This window comes from Patagioenas fasciata, chromosome 16, assembly GCF_037038585.1.
Source record: "Patagioenas fasciata isolate bPatFas1 chromosome 16, bPatFas1.hap1, whole genome shotgun sequence".
In the NCBI taxonomy this organism is placed as follows: Eukaryota; Metazoa; Chordata; class Aves; order Columbiformes; family Columbidae; genus Patagioenas; species Patagioenas fasciata.
In genome coordinates, this window is record NC_092535.1 from 10,452,041 (window position 1) to 10,471,818 (window position 19,778).

Here is a 19,778-nt window from a genome sequence, read left to right on the forward strand (position 1 = left end):
CACCACAGGCACCAGGAGGCCTCAGGTCCCGCCGTAGCCTCCGGAGCCCGCCCGCCGCCGTCCCCACGTGCCGCCGCGGCCCCGCCCCACGTAAGCGCCGCCGCCGCTACTTAAGCCGCGCTCGGAGCCGTTCGCACCTCCTCCGCCGGCAGAAGCGCCACAATGTCCGACCGGCTGCCGTACAAAGTGGGTGAGTGCCAGCCCTGGGCCTCCACCGGCTCCCCCGCGGTTGGGCCGAGCGCGGTGCGCCGAGACTGGGCCGGGGAGCCCCGCGGCCCCGATGCGGCGGCCGGGGAAGATGGCAGCTGGCTGCTCGCCGCGGGGGCGGGAGCGCGGGGCGGGCAGGGGTCCCGACCTGAGCATCTCCCGCGCCGTGGGGCAAGGCTGGGCTGGCACCCGTGCTGCTGAAATACCGCGTAGAAGGACGAAGGGGCCTCTCGGGGTCCGCAGCAGCTCCCGGAGCTGCCGCCCCTCCCGGATTTAAACCCGCGGTTCTGCTGTTCCTCGGCCGCCCCCTGCCCAGACCCCCGGCCCTGGCTGCCCCCACAAGTCCTGTGCTGGGGACAGGCTTTCACTCCGCATGCGAAAAGATCTTTAAATCTGCGACCCGTGTGACACGTTTCCTTAAAGATTTTGGCGGGACTTGAAACTCCACAAAACCCCCTAACTTTATGAAGAGTTGTGTGTTCTTTGAAGGCTAAGTTCAAAGAGAAGGACATAAATCTGTAAGGCTCAGTCATAAATAATTTGCCTTGGAGGCTATGAACATAAAATACTACAGGATGTATTTTTAAGCAGCCCTGGTAAAACTACCAAGCCTTGAAGAGGAGCAAGATTCATGACCATCCCCCTGTTGATACAGTTGTTTCCATGGTCCTTCCATTGCCCGAGGTTTCTCAGTGCCTGCTGGTGTGACAGCAGCTGCAGCATGGGTGATGGATTCAGTGGCCCTGGGCTTCGTTCTGGAGCAAATTGCAGTTAGCTTGTCTGTATTAAAGGCAGCAGTCTGACTCAGAGGTCCCAGTGTTCCTGAGTGCTTTAAACGGCCTGTGTTCTCTAGGTAGGTGAAAAAAGTATCTGACAGTGTTCTGAAGTGAAATGGGAGCTTCCAAAAATCTCTGAAGGAGCTAGTAAGAGGGATGCTTGGTGGGTGGTGCACACAGGCATTAGCTGTTCGACCCTTGCCTTTTTAAGGCTGGAGTCAGACATCCCTGCTGAGTGCAGTATTTTCTACCCTGAGGTAACCTGTCAGAGATCTATTTTGTTCAGTTTGTGCTGGAGTTTTCTACTATAGATCCTTTTTACAGAGGCAGAAGTACGCTTGTAACTAAGGTAGCTTTAGTTGAAAATAATCTTTGTGGATCCAGGCTAGTAGGAGCCCCACAGTTTTACTCTTAAGAGGGGGAGCTGGGCTGGGCTCAGCTCCTGGTGCACTTAACAGGGAACATGCTGTGGGTGTTATGTGGGGAAGCTATTGCCATATGGGCAGCTTCCCCCCACCCATGCACGTCTTTATGCTGTGGAAGTAAATCTCTCTAGGAACTGTCAGACCCTTGGGTGGAATTTGTAAGGAGTCATTAAGGCTGGGACATACTGAATTAATGGGCCTCAGGATATCTGTATGTTAGATCACAGTTGATTAATATGCTTTTACAGGAGCACACTTATTTTTGTTTGAAAGCCTGTTTACCACTAGTAAAAAAGCAGAGAATAAATATAATAGGGTCTGTTTCTCCCCAACTCTGTCTCCCAGCTGTTGCTGGGTGTTCAGCTTTTGCAGTCGATGCCTGTCCACAAGTGTGCAAATGGATACCAAGGTCTCAGCTATTTAAACTCTGACACCTGTCCTCCTTCTCTTGCAGCTGACATCCGCCTTGCAGACTGGGGTCGCAAGGCCATTGAGATTGCAGAGAATGAAATGCCGGGGCTGATGAAGATGCGAGAGATGTACTCTGCGTCCAAGCCACTGAAAGGCGCACGTATCGCCGGTTGCCTTCACATGACCGTGCAGACGGCAGTTCTCATAGAGACCCTTTTAGCGCTGGGAGCTGAGGTAAAGTGTCTCTGAGTTTCTCATTTAGTGTGTTCTTAGGCAAGAGCTATGCCTGGAGCACTGCTTCTGCTGATGTAAGTACTTTAGGGGATCCTGGCAAATGTCTCTGCGATTTGGAAGAGACTGATGCAGTCTCCAGGTGCATGTGTAATCTCTTTTCTCCTTAAGCAAAAAGCTTGTTACCTGCACTGTGTGCAGCTCTGGGATGTGGTATGTGTCTTCCTTCCAGACAAACTGAATCTTTGAGTGCCTGTTTTGGGCTGGATCACTGGCTCCAGCAGTTATCTGTACAGCACCCCGAGCAGTGGTGCCGAAAGCTGCTCCCACACAATCGTGTTTTGCTCGGGCATGCAGTGCTGTTGCTGGTACTGTTGGAGTGGCTGCCTCCAGCTCAGATTAGCCTGTATTAAGAACCACAGCATGCCCCAGTAAAGTCAGCACAAACTAATGAAGCTTTCTGAGAGCTCATGCTGGCCCTTGAGCCCTGCAGGAAAACAACAGGGAGGCAGCATGGTTTAGTGATCGAGGGCAGAGGATTTCACTGACTTCAAATTTGTTGTGTTAGTATGGATCAGTTAGCCTGGTCCATATTAAAGGCTTAGATACTTGTAAGTTCTTACTGCATTGTGTCCCCTGCCTGACTTGCTGAATGAAGTCCAAACATCATAGCTAAGTGTTTGCTGTGCAGAGCACGAGGAGAGCCAGTCGTCTGAGCACAGTTCATGTAGCTTATAGGCTGAGCTGACTGGAGCTTACTGATTAGTTATGTTAAGTATGGATGTGATCTGAAATTCCTTCTTTGTGAAGTTTAGCTGCCTGGACTCAGGCTGTCCAGAGGTGGCCTGTATGGGATCCCTCCCTGGGAATGGTTAAAAGAGTTGAGCAATGTCATGGTCATCAAAAGGCACTGGCACTCTCTCTGTACCAGCTGGGGCATTTCTGCAAAAGTGGAGGAGGTGGGTGTAAGCAACATGCCAGGTCAGTGTGGGCAAGGCACTGCTGTTGGGCAGGTGTTCTTCAGCCTATTCAGAGCTCTTCCGTAGTTGCAAATGGTGCTAAAGAGCTTTGATGTGGTGGTACAGTTCTGGCTTTATTCCACTTTGTGCATGAAACACTTGTCTCTCCCCAGGATTTCAAAGCAAGCAGCAGCCACTGAAGCTTGTGAAGCTCCTTGTTTCTCCTGTTGGCTGCTGTACCCCAGTATGGCTGGCCTAGGCAGCAGCTTTGTGCTTACTGGAATATTGCCAAACTGCTTTAGTTTGAGCACAACCCCAAATTAATGTTACATCGGATTTACCCAAGTCATTCAGGGAGGTACCTGCAGAGATTTTGTTCCTCTAAGCATAAGTTAAGGTGGTGCCTGTAAGACATGTACTGTTGAGTTAGCTCCTTCCTTGTTCTGATGCATCCCTGTTGGTTTAGACTTTGGCCTGAGTTTGGGTTCAGCCTTGGTTCACCTGTTTTGTCAGAACTTTGGTACCTGGGAAGGAAGAGTTGAAACTCTGGTGAAACAGTACCCTACATAATGAGGATGTAGCTCACTGCAGTGTAGTAATCTTGGTATCCCTTTTTGGCTGAGTTAACAAAGATAGAATAAATACTCTGAATTGGAATGTAAATTCTAAAATTGTACTAAAAATGCATCCTCTTCATAACCAGTGTTGTATTAGGTTCCAAGCCCATCAGGTATGACAGTTATTCTAGGGTCTTTGCTGTTATCACAAACTGGTGTTACAAAACTGAGGATGCAGAGTTGCAGTGGCTTATGTCTTGTATCAAGTGCTAGAAGTGTAAGCAATACGTAGGTGTTCTGTATACTTTGAATTTCATGCTACCTCCTCATGTCATCTGTACTGACATGGAAGTAGCTTAGAAAAACCTGGGTGAGGAGGTGCAGTGCTCGAGGTCGTGAATTTGGTTTTCCTGCACTCCTTCCAGATGTGTTCACTGATGAGCATTGGTTGTGTAGGCTCTGATGAGGTGCTTTGTACTGCAACCCTGACTTTGAACTGTCAGTTCTTGATAAAGTGGGATGGGTATCTGAAAAGAGGCTGAAGGATTATGCCTTGGTGCCCTCTCTCCTCAAGGTCTGTTAGAAATAAACCCCCAAACACCTGCTCTGTAGGGAGTGAGGTGAGAACTTGTGTGTGGCTCTGGGATGCACTGGTTTCTGTGCCTGCTGGGGGGCTCTAGTAGGTATGTGGATACTTTTCAATGCAACTCAGCAACATACTGTTGCTTTTCTAGGTGCCTGAACTTAGTTCTGAAATCTATGTGAAAAACTTCCATGGCTGGAGCACAGAGTGGGAGTTGGGTGAGCATAAACTTGGAGAATGCCTGTTGGAGTGCACTGTTTCAGCTGCATTTCTGACTCTTCTGAGTGCCAGCAGGTGTGTTGCTTCATGTCCATATCCCTCAGTGGACACTCGCTATGTGGCTGTTCTGAAAATCTGAACTTTATTGACCCAAACTTTCTAAACCCACCCTACTGTGCACTTCTCGAAGAGCTATAGCTGAATGTGCGTGCTGACTGGCAGAAGCTCTCATGAGTAAGGAGATGGCTGAACATGTGTCACAACTAAAGCTCCATCACATTCTCTCCCAAAGTGACATTGTTTTCCCTTGGCCTAGTCTCAGATACTTAGTTTTCACCTTAACTTTGCAGAGCGACTGAGAAAGGCAGGAATCTGCACTAATATGCCTTTCTGCTCCTGCTCCCTTTTTAACTCCTGTGTCTGGAAGAGCATGCCTGATATCTCAGAACTTTGTTCAGCAAACAAAACTTGGGTTATTTTCCAGGTACAATGGTCAAGCTGCAACATTTTCTCCACTCAGGACCACGCTGCAGCTGCTATTGCAAAAGCTGGTGTCCCTGGTAAGTTTTCCATGTTCTAATTTGCTTGAGTTGGGGTGTAATGCTTGCTCTAGCTAAATCAAACTGTGTACAAATTGAGCTCTTCTGAACAAGTTTCAGGATAGAACCAGCCCTTCAAAAACAGTGGCTGTTACAAATGAGGCCATTTGATTCAAGCTATATGCATCAGTGCTTGTGGCTTTACCGACAGTGGCTGGGAAGGAGCCTGGCTGTATGTACCAGCTTTAAGCCTGGTCATTAAGGTGGTTGAATGGGATGGGTAATTAAATGGATCAGTGTGTAGATGGAGGTTTTTGGTGCTAAATAGGGGTCAGTGAAGGGATGTTAACTGCAGTGTGTGCTGTTTCAGTGACAGGGTCAATTCTTAAGGTATTTTAAGGCTAGAGCTAGGCCAGCTGTGTTGCTGCCGAATATCCCTGAAGTGGTTTATCAGGATGCGGCTGCTTTGTTACTGTCGCCTTCCAATAAAAAGCAATTCCTTGCAGATCAGTAGGGATACATTAAGCTCTCTGCTGTGTTGCTCAGCTTAAGTACACACAATCCTATGGCTCTGTGCTGGGAACTGCATGGGCCTGAGCCTGGGTGCTGGCAGAGGCTAAATCTGATTTCTGACAGCCTGGTTCTGTCCTTTGGCATGTGTCTTTCATTTGTTATAATTAGCTGTTTCCACAAGTCTGTCCCCAGCTGTGGTCTGTTCTAAGGTAACAGAGGCGGGTGGTCCCTTCATGAGCCCGTTTGCCATTACTGGCTGCAGGTGTCACTTCCTGTCCCTGGTGTGTGAGCTCAAAGGAACAGACAGGACCCTTTAGATCTGATGTTAGGATAGTGCTTTCCTCACTGCTTTTAACACCCAAAACTCAGCTGAAGAGCAGTTCATGGGTGGAGCATTTGTCTAAGTTTTTGGCCTCTGCCCTTGTGTTTTGTGGAATGTGCTCATTTTGTTAATATTGCACTCGGCATACTAAATTTACAAGACCTTGGGAGGGACGCTGATCCTTTGGATACAATATAAGATACGGATTAATGTTTCTTCACAAGGGGCAATTATATGGTTTGTGGCTCAAGAGTTACTTTTTCTGTGTAAACATAAAATATAGCCAAATGTTGGGGTATGTAAATCATATGCCTAATATATTTTGAATGGCTGAGTACCACTGAAGTTCAAGTATCGTGTGAAGTCAGTACAAATTCCTGGAAAGGCAAAGATACTGCTAGATGCAACATGCTGGTGGTAGATGTACTGAGATAGAAATATGCCCAAATAGCACAGAATAGGCATGGCAGCTTGGATTTTAGTGCTGTGCTAGAGACTAGAATTTAAACTTAAAATTGCTGAAGAGTTTGTAGTCTGGTGCTTTGCTTACGCTCAAGTCTAGTCCCTCTTTTCTGCTGTGCTAGAAAATGCTGCAGTTGTGGTTTCATTTGTCTGTATGAATATATCCAGTGGCTAATTCAAATTCCTGGTAACACAGAGTGTATCAGGGGAGCAAATGAGGTGTTGTGAATCTGCTTTAGTTTGCTTTGCCTCTTCCCTCTTAACATGGAAGAAGAATGAGACCAGTGAAGTCTCAACATCTTGACCAAGCTCGTGGCCTGGAACAGAAGGCAAAGTGATTTCACCTCTGCTCATTCCGAGATGTTTTTTTTCAATGCAAATGTCTTTTCTGGCCTGCAGGCACAGATAATCATCTGTCTGTTGGCTCTGCTACTGAGAACTGCTGATGAAATCTTCCTTTGACTGCTGTACTACATACTGAGTAAGAAACTGGCTAATTGTGTGTGTTTGTTCCCATGCAGTGTTTGCCTGGAAAGGGGAGACTGACGAGGAATATTTGTGGTGCATTGAGCAGACCCTGTACTTCAAGGATGGGCAGCCCCTCAACATGATTTTGGATGATGGTGGAGATCTTACCAACCTAGTTCATACCAAATACCCAGAGCTCTTGAAAGGTGACTTGCATTTGTTTTGTCGGGCCCAGTTCTGCTTGGGAGGCTGTTCAGGCGGTCTGTTTCTGTGGGAATTCCCTGCATGTGTAAGAAGGGGTGGGGAAGAGGGACAGGCATGTTTAAACAGGCTATGAATGAGTTCATGAAAATAGCTCACAGTCCAAGACCAAAATCTCTCACCTGCAGGAGCTGTTTCCATCTCTGCTCTGTATGATATAAGCTACAGTGTCCTGTCTTGGTCATCTTTCTCAGTGCCCATTACCTGAGAGTGACCAGTGGTACTGCTGACCTGCAAAAAGCTTCCTGAAAATCAGCTGTGTTTAGAATTGCTTAATGTCTGCTTTCAATTAACAATTCTAAAATTAATGCTTTTTTTCCCCTGTCCTCTTAGTGTGCCTGTGGATGAAATCATGACAACCTGTAGCCTTTCTTGGAAAGGGAACGGTTTTCTACCTATATAAAATACAAGGCATTAATACATCCAGTTTGTCAGCAAAGATGCTGGTGGAGTCAGGGCTGGGACTCTTACTTTGTTGCCTTATTACCTTCAGTCTAAGGTAGCAGAAATGAGAACAGAGCCGTGTGGTGTTGCTAGCACATGTTCATGTAAAAAGATTTATCTGGAGGGAATTTGGCGTGGCCTGCAGCAGTGGGCTGATCTGTGCCTGGCAAGTATGACAGTCTCCTTAGGTCTGCCATGTCTGTCATCTGTGTTGCTGCAAGCCACAGATGCCCAGTGTTGCTAAATGGCGCTTTTGACCTGGGATATGAAGCAAATTGGATGGTAATACAGGATGGAAACTAAACTGATGCAGCAGGGTGTGCTGATGCTCATTCTCGGTCTGTGAGGTGAGGTTGCTGTAGGAGCCCACTGGGTCAGCTCTCCTGTGGCTCTTTTGGGGGAAGCTGTGGGGAAAAAAATCTGAAGGTGGCAGGTGATGGATAGAGCTGTGTGAAGGGAGGAGGCTGGGGCTGCTCTCCATCTGTGTGTGCCTGTGGGCAGGAGCACAGTGAAGAGAGGAAAGAACTTCTATGTGACAGGCTTCACTTTCTCCTTCATCTTCAAGCTGCTGTCACAGAATCCCAGGCTGGTTGGTGTTGGAAGTGACCTCTGTAGATCCCCCAGTCCAACCCCTGCTCACGCAGGGTCACCAGAGCAGATCACACAGGTGGGTCCAAGTGGGTTTGCATGTCTCAGAGAAGGAGACTCCACACCCACTCTGGGCAGCCTGGGCCAGGCTCTGGCACCACACAGCAAAGAAGTTTCTGCTCATGTTCAGATGGAGCCTCCTGTGTTTTAGTCTGTGCCCGTTGCCCCTCACCCTGTTGTTGGGCACCACTGAACAGAGTCTGGTCCATCCTCTTGGCACCCACCCTGGAGATAATTATAAATATTGATGAGATCCCCTCTGAGCTTCTCTTCTCCAGCTGAATAGCCCCAGCTCTCTGTCTCTCCTCATCAGAAAGATGCTCCAGACACCTCACCGTCTTCATAGCCCTTCACTGGACTCCCTCCAGTAATTCCTTGTCCTTCGTAAACTGGGGAGCCCAGAACTGGACACAGTAGCTTCAGATGTGACCTCACCAGGGCAGAGCAGAGGGGGAGGGAGGATTCAGCTTCCTCAGCCTGCTGCTCACACATTTCTTGATGCACCCCAGGTACCATTGTCCTCTTGGCCACAAGGGCACACTGGTGACTCATGGTCACCTTGTTGTTGACCAGAACTCCCAGGTCCTTCTCTGCAGAGCTGCTTTCTAGCAGGTCCACCCCAACCTGTACTGGTGCCTGGAGTTGTTCCTCCCCAGGTGCAGGACCCTACACTTGCCCCTCTGCCTTCCATTAGGTTCTTTTCTGTCCAGTCTGTCCATGTCTTGCTGAATGGCAGCACAGCCTTCTGGTGTGTCAGCCCTTCCTCCCAGTTTGGTATCAGTTTGTTGTTATTTGGTATCTATTTGTCATTAGTAATTGAACAGTCAACACCTTTGTGTTATTTAAACTGTAATGAGAGGTTTTCAGTGGTGTCTGCTCAGCCATGCAGGGATTCCTTCTCTTTTGTCAGAGGTCTCTTGCTTCCTGGGTTGCCTGTCTGATGTTCATGACCTCTTGCTTTCCTCCCACTTGATGCCAAGGACTACCACAACTGATCATGCCTCCCTGTCTTCCTGGCATTGTCAGAAGCCGAAAAAATGTGTTTTTCCATGTTCATACTGTTTGTTTTGCAGGGTTGTTTTGCTGCCATGCAGGTCCAACACCTTAGTTGGTGTCCTTGTGCTGAACTCCTTTCACTTTTCCAGCCCTCCTGCTCTCTGCTTCTTTCTCCCCTCTTGTCCCTGATGTGGGAGGGACTGGTACAGTGTGGTGCAGCCTGTTCCAACGCCCGACAGCCCTTTGGGGAAGAAATTGTTCCCCACATCCAACCTCAACCTCCCCTGGTGCAACTTGAGGCCGTTTCCTCTGCTCCTGGTGCTTGTTCCTGGGTAGCAGAGCCTGACCCCCCCTGGCTCCAAGCTCCTTTCAGGCAGTTCAGAGATCAGAAGGTCTCCCCTCAGCTCCTGTTCTCCAGCTGAAACCCCGAGGTCCCTCAGCTGCTCCCATCACACTTGTGCTCCAGCTGCTCACCAATTTGGATTATTGGGGCTTCATTCTGCTCCCCATCCCTGTCTTCCAGCTCAGGGGGCTGAGTACCTGGAGCACAACTGGTCTGACTATTAAAGACTGAGGCACAGAAGCCATTTACTATCTCGGCCTTTCCCTTGTCCTCTGTCACTGTGTTTCCCCTCACATCCACCAGAGGGTGGAGATTCTTCTTTGCTGTCTGTTTGTTGTATTTATAGAAACTTTAGTGTTTTACTTTTTTTTTCTTTTAGATTGTCTTTTATGCAGTAGCCAGATCCACTCTAGTTGGGCTTTGGCCCTTCTAATTTTTTCCCTGCATAACTTCACGACATCCTTGTAGTCTTCCTGAGTAGCCTGTTCGTCCTTCGAAAGGTCATAAATTCTCCTTTTATTCCCGAGTTCCATCTGCAGCACTCTGTTCATGCAGGCTGCTCTTCTTCCCCATCATCTCACTTTCCAGCACACAGGGACAGCTGCTCCTGTGCCTCGTATTTCCTTCTTGCAGAGCGACCAGCCCTCCTGGACCCCTTTGTCCTTCAAAGCTGCCTCCCAAGGGGCTGAGCTGACCAGCAGTGGCCAGGTCAGAGTCTGCCTGTGGGAAGTTCACGGTCACAGGTCTACTGACCTCCCTTCGGCTTCTCCAGGAATGGAAAACTCTCATTTTGTCATCACAGGATCCCAGAATGTCAGGGGCTGGAAGGGACCTGGAAAGCTCATCCAGTGCAATCCCCCCATGGAGCAGGAACACCCAGCTGAGGTTCCACAGGAAGGTGTCCAGGCGGGTTTGAATGTCTGCAGAGAAGGAGACTCTACAACCTCCCTGGGCAGCCTGGGCCAGGCTCTGCCACCCTCACCATCAAGAAGTTTCTTCTCAAATTTAAGTGAAACCTTTTGTGCTCCAGTTTATATCCATTGCCCCTTATCTTATTATTGCTGTGCCCAAGATGGCAACCAACTGTCACATCACCCCCAAGTCCCCTTCTGTTTGCAAACAGTGTGTTCAGTGGGTCCCTTTTCTGGCTGGCCTGTGCCAAGTGGGTCTCCCACACACCCCTGGAGCCTCCTGGACTGTTTCCTCCCTGCTGTGCTGTATTTCCCGCTGGCATCTGGTAAGTGGGGATGGGTTTGCGCTGGAACCAGCTCTGTGTGCTGCGTGGTCAAGCGGTTCGAATGAGGGGCTGTGGTGGCACTGCTGTGCGGGTTGTGACCAGGAGTCCTGTGTGGGGAGCGGGTCAGGCGGCGCTAGGGGGCGCTTTTGCGGTGCTGTTGTACGCTAGGGGGCGCTGTTGCCCTCAGGATTGTGGGTGGGGGTGCTGGGGCGGGTGCCCCTGTGTGGACAGGGCTGGGAAACAGCAGCTTGCTGTGCTTCCCAGGGGCTGGACTGGAGCACTGCGCTTTGAAGATCACTTTAACAAGCTGTATTCTTTCTCACTTAATTGAGCTCAGATACAAATTTGGGATTCTGTTTTCTTCCTTTCTTCCCTCTGGCCCTTGTTGGGAGGGTGACCTGAGCCCCTGGATTCCCAGCGGCTGTTGCTGTGGCTCCTGTTTCAGCTGGGCAGGTGAAATCCAAAGGGTTGACGCAAAGCACCCACCTGCCTTCTCCCAGGAGCTGTGCTCTTGTAGCCTGCTGGGGAGGCACAACATCCCTGGGTGCCTGGAAAGTGTGGGTGCCTGCTGGGGAACCGTGTCATAGAATCATTTCGATTGGAGGAGACCCACAGGATCATTGAGTCCAAACATAACTTAACTCTAATACTAAACCATGTTGCTGAGAACCTCATCTAAATGCCTTTTAAACCCCTCCAGGGATGGTGACTCCACCACTGCCCTGGACAGCCTATTCCAATGCCCAACAGCCCTTTCTGGGAGGAGCTTTTCCTAGTATCCAGTCTGAACCTTCCCTGGCTCATCTTGAGGCCATTTGCTCTGGTCCTGACACTTGTTCCTGGGGAACAGAGCTCGACCCTCCCTGGATCCAAGCTCCTTTCAGGCAGTTCAGAGATCAGAAGGTCTCCCCTCAGCTCCCTCAGCCGCTCCCATCACACTTGTGCTCCAGCCCCTCACCAGCTCCGTTCCCTCCTCTACACTCTCTCCAGTATTTGTGTCCTTCTTATGATAACTGACCCCAGGATTCAAGGTTTGGCCTCCCCAGTGCCCAGGACAGTGGCACAATCACTTCCCTGGTCCTGCTGGCCACACCAGTGCTGGTACCAGCCAGGATACTGGTGGCCTCTTTGGCCACCTGGGCACACTCTGGCTCATGTTCGACTGCTGTCACCAACACCCCCAGGTCCTTTTCCCCCAGACACTTTCCAGCCACTCTTCCCCAGCCTGCAGCGTTCATGGGGTTGTTGTGACCCAAGTGCAGGACCTGGCACCTGCCCTTGTTGAACCTCAGACAATTGGCCCATCAATCCAGCCAGTCCAGATCCCTCTGTATGGCCTTCCAACCCTCCAGCAGATCAACACTCCCATCCAGCATGGTGTCACTGCAAACTTAGTGAGGGTGCACTTGATCCCCTCATCCAGATCATTGATAGAGATTAAACAGAACCTGTGCCCTGGGTGCCTGGAGGGTGGAGGTCCATATGACTCTGCAGAGTCCTGGCCTGGCTGCAGGGAGCCCTCCTGAAGTTTGCAGGCTTGTCTGCCTGACCCTTCCTTTGTCCCCTGTGTTCAAAGCCACTTGCCCAGCCAGAGATGCTGCTCTCATCAGCTTTGTCCCCGTTCCCACCCTGGGCTGTGCTGATGCTGTTGCTCCCAGCAGTGATGTTCTGCATGCTGTTCAAAGGGGTGATTCTCCACTTACCCTGTCCTGTGAACTTCTCATAGGATGTGGTGGCCAGGCAGGTAGTGTCCCTTGGGCACTTTGATCCCTGGAATTAACAGAATGTGTAAATAACTCTAGGGATTTTGCTGGGAGTTATTGTTGGTTCCCACTTGCCCATCCCTAAGGAATGTTTGGGGTTGGGGTTGAGCTGCCACTGCTGCTGGGGTGACCTTGTGTGAGTCCTCTGGCCCCTCTGCTTTTGCTATTTGTGCAACAGGAAGGCTCGTGCTCAGCTCTTTGGAACAATAGGAGGGCTGTGGATAGAGCATGGATAAAAAAATGTATCTAGGAGTGATTATATGTTATACAACGATGGAGATGAATTAAGAAAAATGATGTGAAAAGGAGTGATATTTCTGTCTATCCGTGTGCGCTCTCATAGGATAACCTGGGCTGCCATTTGCTTCATCAGTAAAAGGGCCTGAACAGAACAAGTTACTGATGTTTATTTCTCAGGATTTTTCTGTCAAAATGGCTGTAAAATTATTTAGCTTGTAAACATCCTTTCGATTTTATTGTATGTGGTCAGTATGAAAAGTCACTTTCCTGGAGGGGGCAGTATATTCTCTGCATAAATCTCTGGTGTGTGTTGAACTTCATATTAATAATTTTCATATTTTCTTGTGAATCTGAATTATGTCCAAGTGCCACATGGATCTCTTTATAGAGATGTTGCTCGTGTTAGTGGTTTCAACCTGATTTAGCAAATTTCTGTTTTCCCCTAGTAGTTCATACTTCAACAAAATAATTGGCTGGCAGTGTGCTTCCAGTCCTTAAAGAACAAACATAATTAGCGTATCCTCTACAGTGGAAATTTAGCCAGACTGGATGGCTTAATTTCCAATTTATTGTGTACCTTTTTGTGCAGATAGACTTTCTCAGTAATCTGGGGTTGCCCAGTGTAGCAACTGGACAGTTTGTGTACAATGAGGTAACATTGGGACATTACAGAGCAGAGATATCCAGGAGTCATATGCAGTCATGCTGCTGCTGTCAAAACACCCACGAAGGCTCAGGACCATTAAAGTGGGAATGTCTTTACAGCTTTGGCTTTGGGGTGTAATGTGAAGCCAGGTAACCCTGTGACAGTTCCTGTGTTATCAGGATCTTAGTCTGTGATATGATGGTGGAGTTTCTAGACAGTTCGTTGTCTCTGGTCTCTGCTTTCTGGACTGTTTTCAAACACAGATATCTTTGAAATAATGTTTTTTGATTGTGTTAGTAATACCCATGAAACTGAAGTTTCATGTAGCTGTTATCCAGATTTAGGGGGAGTGCTGGCTGTTTGATCAGAGCTGAAGTTGATCACAATGGGAGGATTGGGAATGGTGAACTGTTTGATTTTAGTTATTTATTGATTTTTACTTTGCTTTAGATTTAAGTGTTATTCTCTAGGTACCATCTCCTTTCCAGCTGTCTCACAAGAATGGACTGATCTGTGGAAACATCACTGAGGTGAACACCTTGCCCTTTTTGTAGAACAGGTTTTTTGATCATTTTGTGAGAAAACAAATGAGAGTGTGGTCTTTCCAGATTCCTTGGTCTAGAACTGGTCCCTTCCATTTTTGCAAATAATATTGTGCCCTGCTCTTTTTATTACCTTGTGGGGGAAGAAACTGACTTGGAGTTTCAAACAACTGTTTGAGGATCCACATGAGAGTTCCCATTGCTTCCCTGCTTTCTGCCAAGGGTTTGTTTAACTTGATCCTCTTGAGGATGCTCCCAGCACCTGGATATGTTGGATTGCAGCAATGTTAACTCCAGCTAAGGTGAATCCTCTTCTTCTCCCTGCAGGAATTAGAGGTATTTCAGAAGAGACAACCACCGGGGTTCACAACCTGTACAAGATGAAGGCCAATGGGACCCTGGAAGTGCCGGCCATCAATGTTAACGACTCTGTCACCAAGGTAATGCAGCTGAACCTCTTCTACTGTGTTCTGCTGTCTGACCAGTTCTGTGTTGGGATGTTGTCACTCCCATGCAAGTGTCCCTTCTCTTGCTGAGCTATTCTTGACCTGGTACTGAACAGATTTTCACCATATCTATGAAGCGAGCCCATGATGTCTCTAATAGGGCATGCCATTGTGTATATCCTGTTTTCAGAACATCAGGGGCTTTTTCTGCAGGTAAGGACGTGCATTCTTCTGCATTTTAGTAATGTGGAAACGCTATTGGAGGTCACAGCTCTTGAGGCGCAGTCAGTTCCTGTGGCAAGGGGCATGTCCTCACTCTGAGTAGCCTGAAGCCAGCATGTAGGTGGCAGGTACCGGCTGGAAAAGGGAACATGTCCTACATGAGCGTGTGGCTGGTAAGGGTCGGCCCATCTGCCAAGGTGAACAGCAGTTGCAAAGGACATGGCAGGAGGTATTTTATTCCTTGCTTTGCTGTATTACTGCTACTTGAAACCAGTCCTGGTGAACTGAGGGATGAGGGAGAATGTTTAAGGGTGCTGATGCTTTTCGGATGCAGATGAATGATAGTGGGAATTTCAGGCGTACTTAAGGTTTATGCATCTACATGATGTTTAAATCTGGTTGCTAAATCAATTTCAAGTTACTATACTAAAATTCTCCTGTTATGCATGGCAGTTCTCACTGTTTGGCCTGTTGTCTCTGCTGTTTGAAGTTTATTTCCATTCTGCTCACAAAGAGGCCTCTGGTAACTTCATTTTGTGGCTAGTGGGCTGGAATCCAGTCAGTCTTAGAAGTTAGTTTGTCTGCTTCCTGTTCACCCAGATTTGTGCTGCCTGCATCGTTATGGTTAATACTGTTTAGTGTATTTGGTAATTCAGATGTTTCTTAAGAAGTCTCTTGAGTGGATTTGGCTTGAACTAACTTTAGTGCCAAGCAAGTGTTTATTTTCAAGTGCTGTTTGGTATTTGTGCAGTAAAATACTTGTACTAAGCACAGTTAAATCTCCAGGAAGCCATGTGACTGAGCTGCCAAATTCTGCTCTCCCAGTTTGATATTTTGACTTGGTGCCAGCCTCCTATACCAGTGTTTGGAGAATTATCAACTGGCACTAGCTTTGGAATTTGAAGGATTGGTAACACATTTTCTGAAATACTAATGGCAAATGTGGCTGTAATGAGATTTACAGGCACTGAGTCAGGAACTCGTGGATCTGATGTATAATTTCTTGCACATTAGTCCTGGGCCAGCTTCTGATGCCAGGAGCGATATGCCAGGATACCTCGGAACTTGCTCAGATAATGCACTGGAGGCACATCTGCAACATTTTTATATGTGGACTTAGCTTTTTTTTAATTATAAAAAATTTTACAGTTGCAAGTTACAGACTGAAAAATAAACTGTAACATCTTACCTGTTAGATGGCAACAGCCATAGCTGTAGGATAGGTCCTGTTTGAAAGATCAGTGCCCATACTCACATATAGGTGTCCAATCTTGATTGCTTATAGCAGGTGAGAGTGCTGCCTGTGCTAAGTAATGGCAAGAATGATTGTAGAAAATAGGGGGCAGGCTTTGGGACCAGAATTTGGCTGTGAATGTTGAGTTCTTCATACCCTTGCCTTAGGAAGGATAGCACAACTTTGATAGCCAGATTTTTTAAAATTCCTGCCATCTGTAATTCTTCAGGTAATCACATCTGTTTACACAGCCCATCCTCCTTGTCAAAACAAAGGTCCCAAGGAGAAAATGGAAGAGCATTACAAAAATCAGCACAGGAATATGTGTCTGAGCTCAGGAAGATGTTCAAGTGGAGTACTATTTGATGTCTGACTTAACAGAGGAATTTTGATTTGGAGGTCAGGCCGTTAAGCTTGTGTTAATGTGACCGCAGGAGGATGTTGTGCAATCGGGCATTAGGAGGTGAAAATCAGGGGTTCTTGTTTGCAGTGACCAGTATTGTGAGTGGATACCTGCTGGATTGTTCTAGATCTGGCAGTGTTAGTGTAACCGTTGCTGGGGGAAGATGTAATTTTGATCTTCCTGGGATGCAGGAACCGATTTCTCGTGGTTGATGTGGGCAACTTGTTGCTTCTGCAGGGTGCATGTGTCTTGCAAAGCTAAGAATGTGTGCTAACCAATTGGCCAGATATTCTACTGGTGTTTTTTGCCTGCCCGTGGCTCTTGGTTAAGTTAATTGTCTGACAAACAGCAACAGAACTGATGAACATCTGGTTAAGGAACTCAGACCTACTTCTGTACGCAGGAATCATTTGTGCTTTTACTTGGTAAATTCAAGTTACCCATAGTAAACTTTTAACAAGCCCAAGCCCTAGTCAGTAGACACAACTTATTTATGAAACGTGTCTCACCGGGGCTGTGCTGAAACCTGTGTCTGGTATAACCACATGTATTGAAATGGGATAAAAACATCAAACCAGGTTATCTTCTTACCATCCTTCACTGAGGTTAAAACCAGGAGGCTGACAGTCAGCTAAGTACTTTTAGTACTTGCATATGAGTCCATTTTGTTTCTCTAAGGAATTTTTATGTGACTGACTTTCATCAATTTGGAAACTGCTCCTTTTTCTTCCACAGAGCAAGTTTGATAACCTCTATGGTTGCAGAGAGTCCCTCATCGATGGCATCAAGCGTGCCACAGATGTCATGATTGCTGGAAAAGTGGCCGTGGTGGCAGGTTACGGAGACGTGGGCAAGGGCTGCGCTCAGGCCCTGCGCAGCTTCGGAGCCAGAGTCATCATCACAGAGATCGACCCCATCAACGCACTGCAGGCAGCTATGGAAGGTGAGAGCTGAAGGAGATGTGAAATCGATGCAGCTGATGGAGGGAGAGCTGAAGGAGATGTGGAATTGATGCAGCTGACGAAGGTCTCTGCATGTCAGTGCAGGGCAATAAATGAGAGTTGGCCAAGAAAGTTTCAGTGGTTTTCAACCCTCTCTCACTGTTCAAGTAGTGGTCACTCCAGTTTAACTGTAGAAACTCTTTCCTTACAGCTGAGGAAGGAGTTTATGAATATTGACCTTGATGATGTGTTCAGAGCCAAGGATGTAGAGACCATAGTGGAGTAAGGCCCCTGTTTCATAACCTTGGAAGCCTGGTTTTGAATGGGCTCATTATCTTCAAGTTGTGCAACTCTAACCTCCAGAGTGGGTTAATACTTCACTAGAGTACCTCCACAGTAAAACACCAGGCCTACAGGAGATATTTTTGGAGAGCAGTGCCATGTTTTCTGCCTTCGCAGCTGTGCTCATGGTGTGCTCTGGCCCCTGCACTCCTTCTCTTCTGTGGGTGCCTCATGGAACTGTGCTTCTCAGTACCAGTTTATCCCATTTCTCTTCACACCCCACTGGAACTTGCAGGTGTTGTGGGTGCACTTCCCTGTGCAAACTTCACCCCCTGAATCCTGTCTGAGTGCTGTGCCAGATATTACACCTATGGACACAAGACACTAATGTATAGATCTGCAGATTGGAAGCAGGTGAGGAGTAGATGTCTTTGTGCTGTGTTGGTATTAATATGAGTATACCCTCTACTTTGCACAATCCATAGATCAGGTGTTGGCACAGACTTCCATTTATACTTTTCTACTCGTAATATTGTAACCCATTTGTTTAATAAGTGCTGGTGGTTGAGTAGATGAGTAACTTTTTCTCTCTTTTCAGGTTATGAAGTTACAACCATGGAGGAAGCCTGCAAAGAAGGCAATATCTTTGTTACTACCACCGGCTGCACTGACATTATTCAGGGCGGGTATGGTGTAACCACTTGCTTTAGTGAAAGCATACATGTACATTAAGATTTTTTAATGCAGTCATAAATTGTCAACAGTATGGTGAGAGTTAGCACACAGTCTCATTTCTGGACATGAGTTTAGTGAGAAATGGGGGCTTTGATCTTTCAGTTCTGCTGGATGTTGCCATGTTGCAATTGGTTTTGTCTTACAGGTGTAATGATGGTGAAACAAAAGGTGTAGAGGGATAGATGGACTTTTGGAGAACGAGAACATCAGGGCTAAATTTTGTGTCAGGATAGATAAATGTGAATGAAAGAGGAGGTAGATGAAATTGAAAAGAAAAGGTTGAAAGTGAACCCATCTGTGAGTATGCATAGACTTGAAACTAGCCTGTTCTCAGTAAACTACCCTGCAGGTTTGTTATTGCTTCCTAGATCTCAGTTTATAGCCCCTCTACTCTGCACAAGCTCATTCCTATCTTTCCTGTTATTAAACATGTTTTAATGGAAGGTCAGACTAAGTGGGAGGAGTTAAGTCCATTAGTCTCTAGAGCTGTAAAACTGCTGGAAACTTGAAAGTCATGAAGAAAACCATTTCTTCTGTATAAGAAAGAAATAACTGTGGGCATTTTAGTTTTGACCAATTAAATAAAACATTTTACTTTTTGTACTGGGAAATTATTTTGTCTCCAATAACCTCTCGTATCCTTGGGAAGTGTCCTTCCCTAGAAGCTTGAGGGTTTTTCCCAGTAGACTTTTCATACCTGGAAGATTACGAGACTCGCACATCTTGTGAGAGTCAAATGCAGCCAGTGAGCCAGGAAAGGAAACTTAATTTCTCCTTAAGCAGAACTATGGACCAGAGCTGAAGTGCTGAAGAAGAAATTTTTGTGCATTAACTTTTGATCTAACTTTTTTTCAGGCACTTTGAGCAGATGAAGGATGATGCCATAGTGTGCAATATTGGCCATTTTGATGTGGAAGTGGATGCAAAGTGGCTGAATGAAAATGCGGTAGAGGCGGTGAATGTTAAACCTCAGGTAAGATGGCCTTGGCACAAACTCTCCTGCTAGAAAGCAGCACTAGCTACTCAGTGTCTATTTCCAGAAAGGAGGATATTTATTTCCAGGTACTTTGTTTCTGGCTTTCTTGGAAGCTGCTGTTGCTTTGGGATGGGCAGAATGGAGATTCTGCTCATCCCCAATTAACCTGGAACAAGCTGCACATTGTATTCTTGTGTTGGCATTAAAGCAATTGATTCCAACTGGTGCCCAGCTGTACAGTGTGGTCTCTGGTGAGAGGTGCCTGGTGTGGATGCATCTTTCTACGTGTGTTCCTACTTTGACAAACAAGAGCCTACCCCTTAGTGGTGGTGGTGTAGACAATGGCATCAAGTTCAAGTTAGCTTTGATGTTTGGGGTATAGTGAGGAGGTATAGAAATGTGCTTACTTCGATAGCTTCCAGCTGGAAACAATACCTCATTCAAAAAGCAAGTTAGACAACAAATACAGAACAGACCAAGAGAGACTGTATAAAACTTATTAAGAACAGAGCCCACAGACTGCATGGTGGCTGCTCTGAATTTCCTCTCAGGAAGCTGCTTGCTCATGTAGTGCCCTGAACCAGAACAGTCCTGATGCAGAGTGCCAGGATTAGAGTAAATCTCAAGGGAACATCCTCTGGGATTCTGCCAAGGTTTGAAAAAATTCACACCTCTTTGTTTTCAAAGCATTTTTCTACTTGGAGCCTGAAGTGTCAGGAAAGCCCATCTGGAGCTTTGCCAAACTCA

At 47.2% G+C, this 19,778-nt stretch overlaps 1 protein-coding gene across 1 annotated transcript in view; it reads left to right on the forward strand.

Annotated features, from left to right (window-relative positions):
• Positions 1-65: 65 nt before the first annotated feature.
• The window catches only part of AHCY (adenosylhomocysteinase), a 30,694-nt gene continuing 10,981 nt past the window's right edge, over positions 66-19,778 (forward strand). Inside the window, exons 1-8 of the mRNA XM_065849659.2 lie at positions 66-190; positions 1,863-2,053; positions 4,853-4,928; positions 6,726-6,878; positions 14,120-14,232; positions 16,833-17,040; positions 17,919-18,006; positions 18,911-19,028. Coding sequence (XP_065705731.1) covers positions 163-190; positions 1,863-2,053; positions 4,853-4,928; positions 6,726-6,878; positions 14,120-14,232; positions 16,833-17,040; positions 17,919-18,006; positions 18,911-19,028 — 975 coding nt within the window. The 5' untranslated portion in view covers positions 66-162. The remainder of the gene's footprint in view (positions 191-1,862; positions 2,054-4,852; positions 4,929-6,725; positions 6,879-14,119; positions 14,233-16,832; positions 17,041-17,918; positions 18,007-18,910; positions 19,029-19,778) is intronic.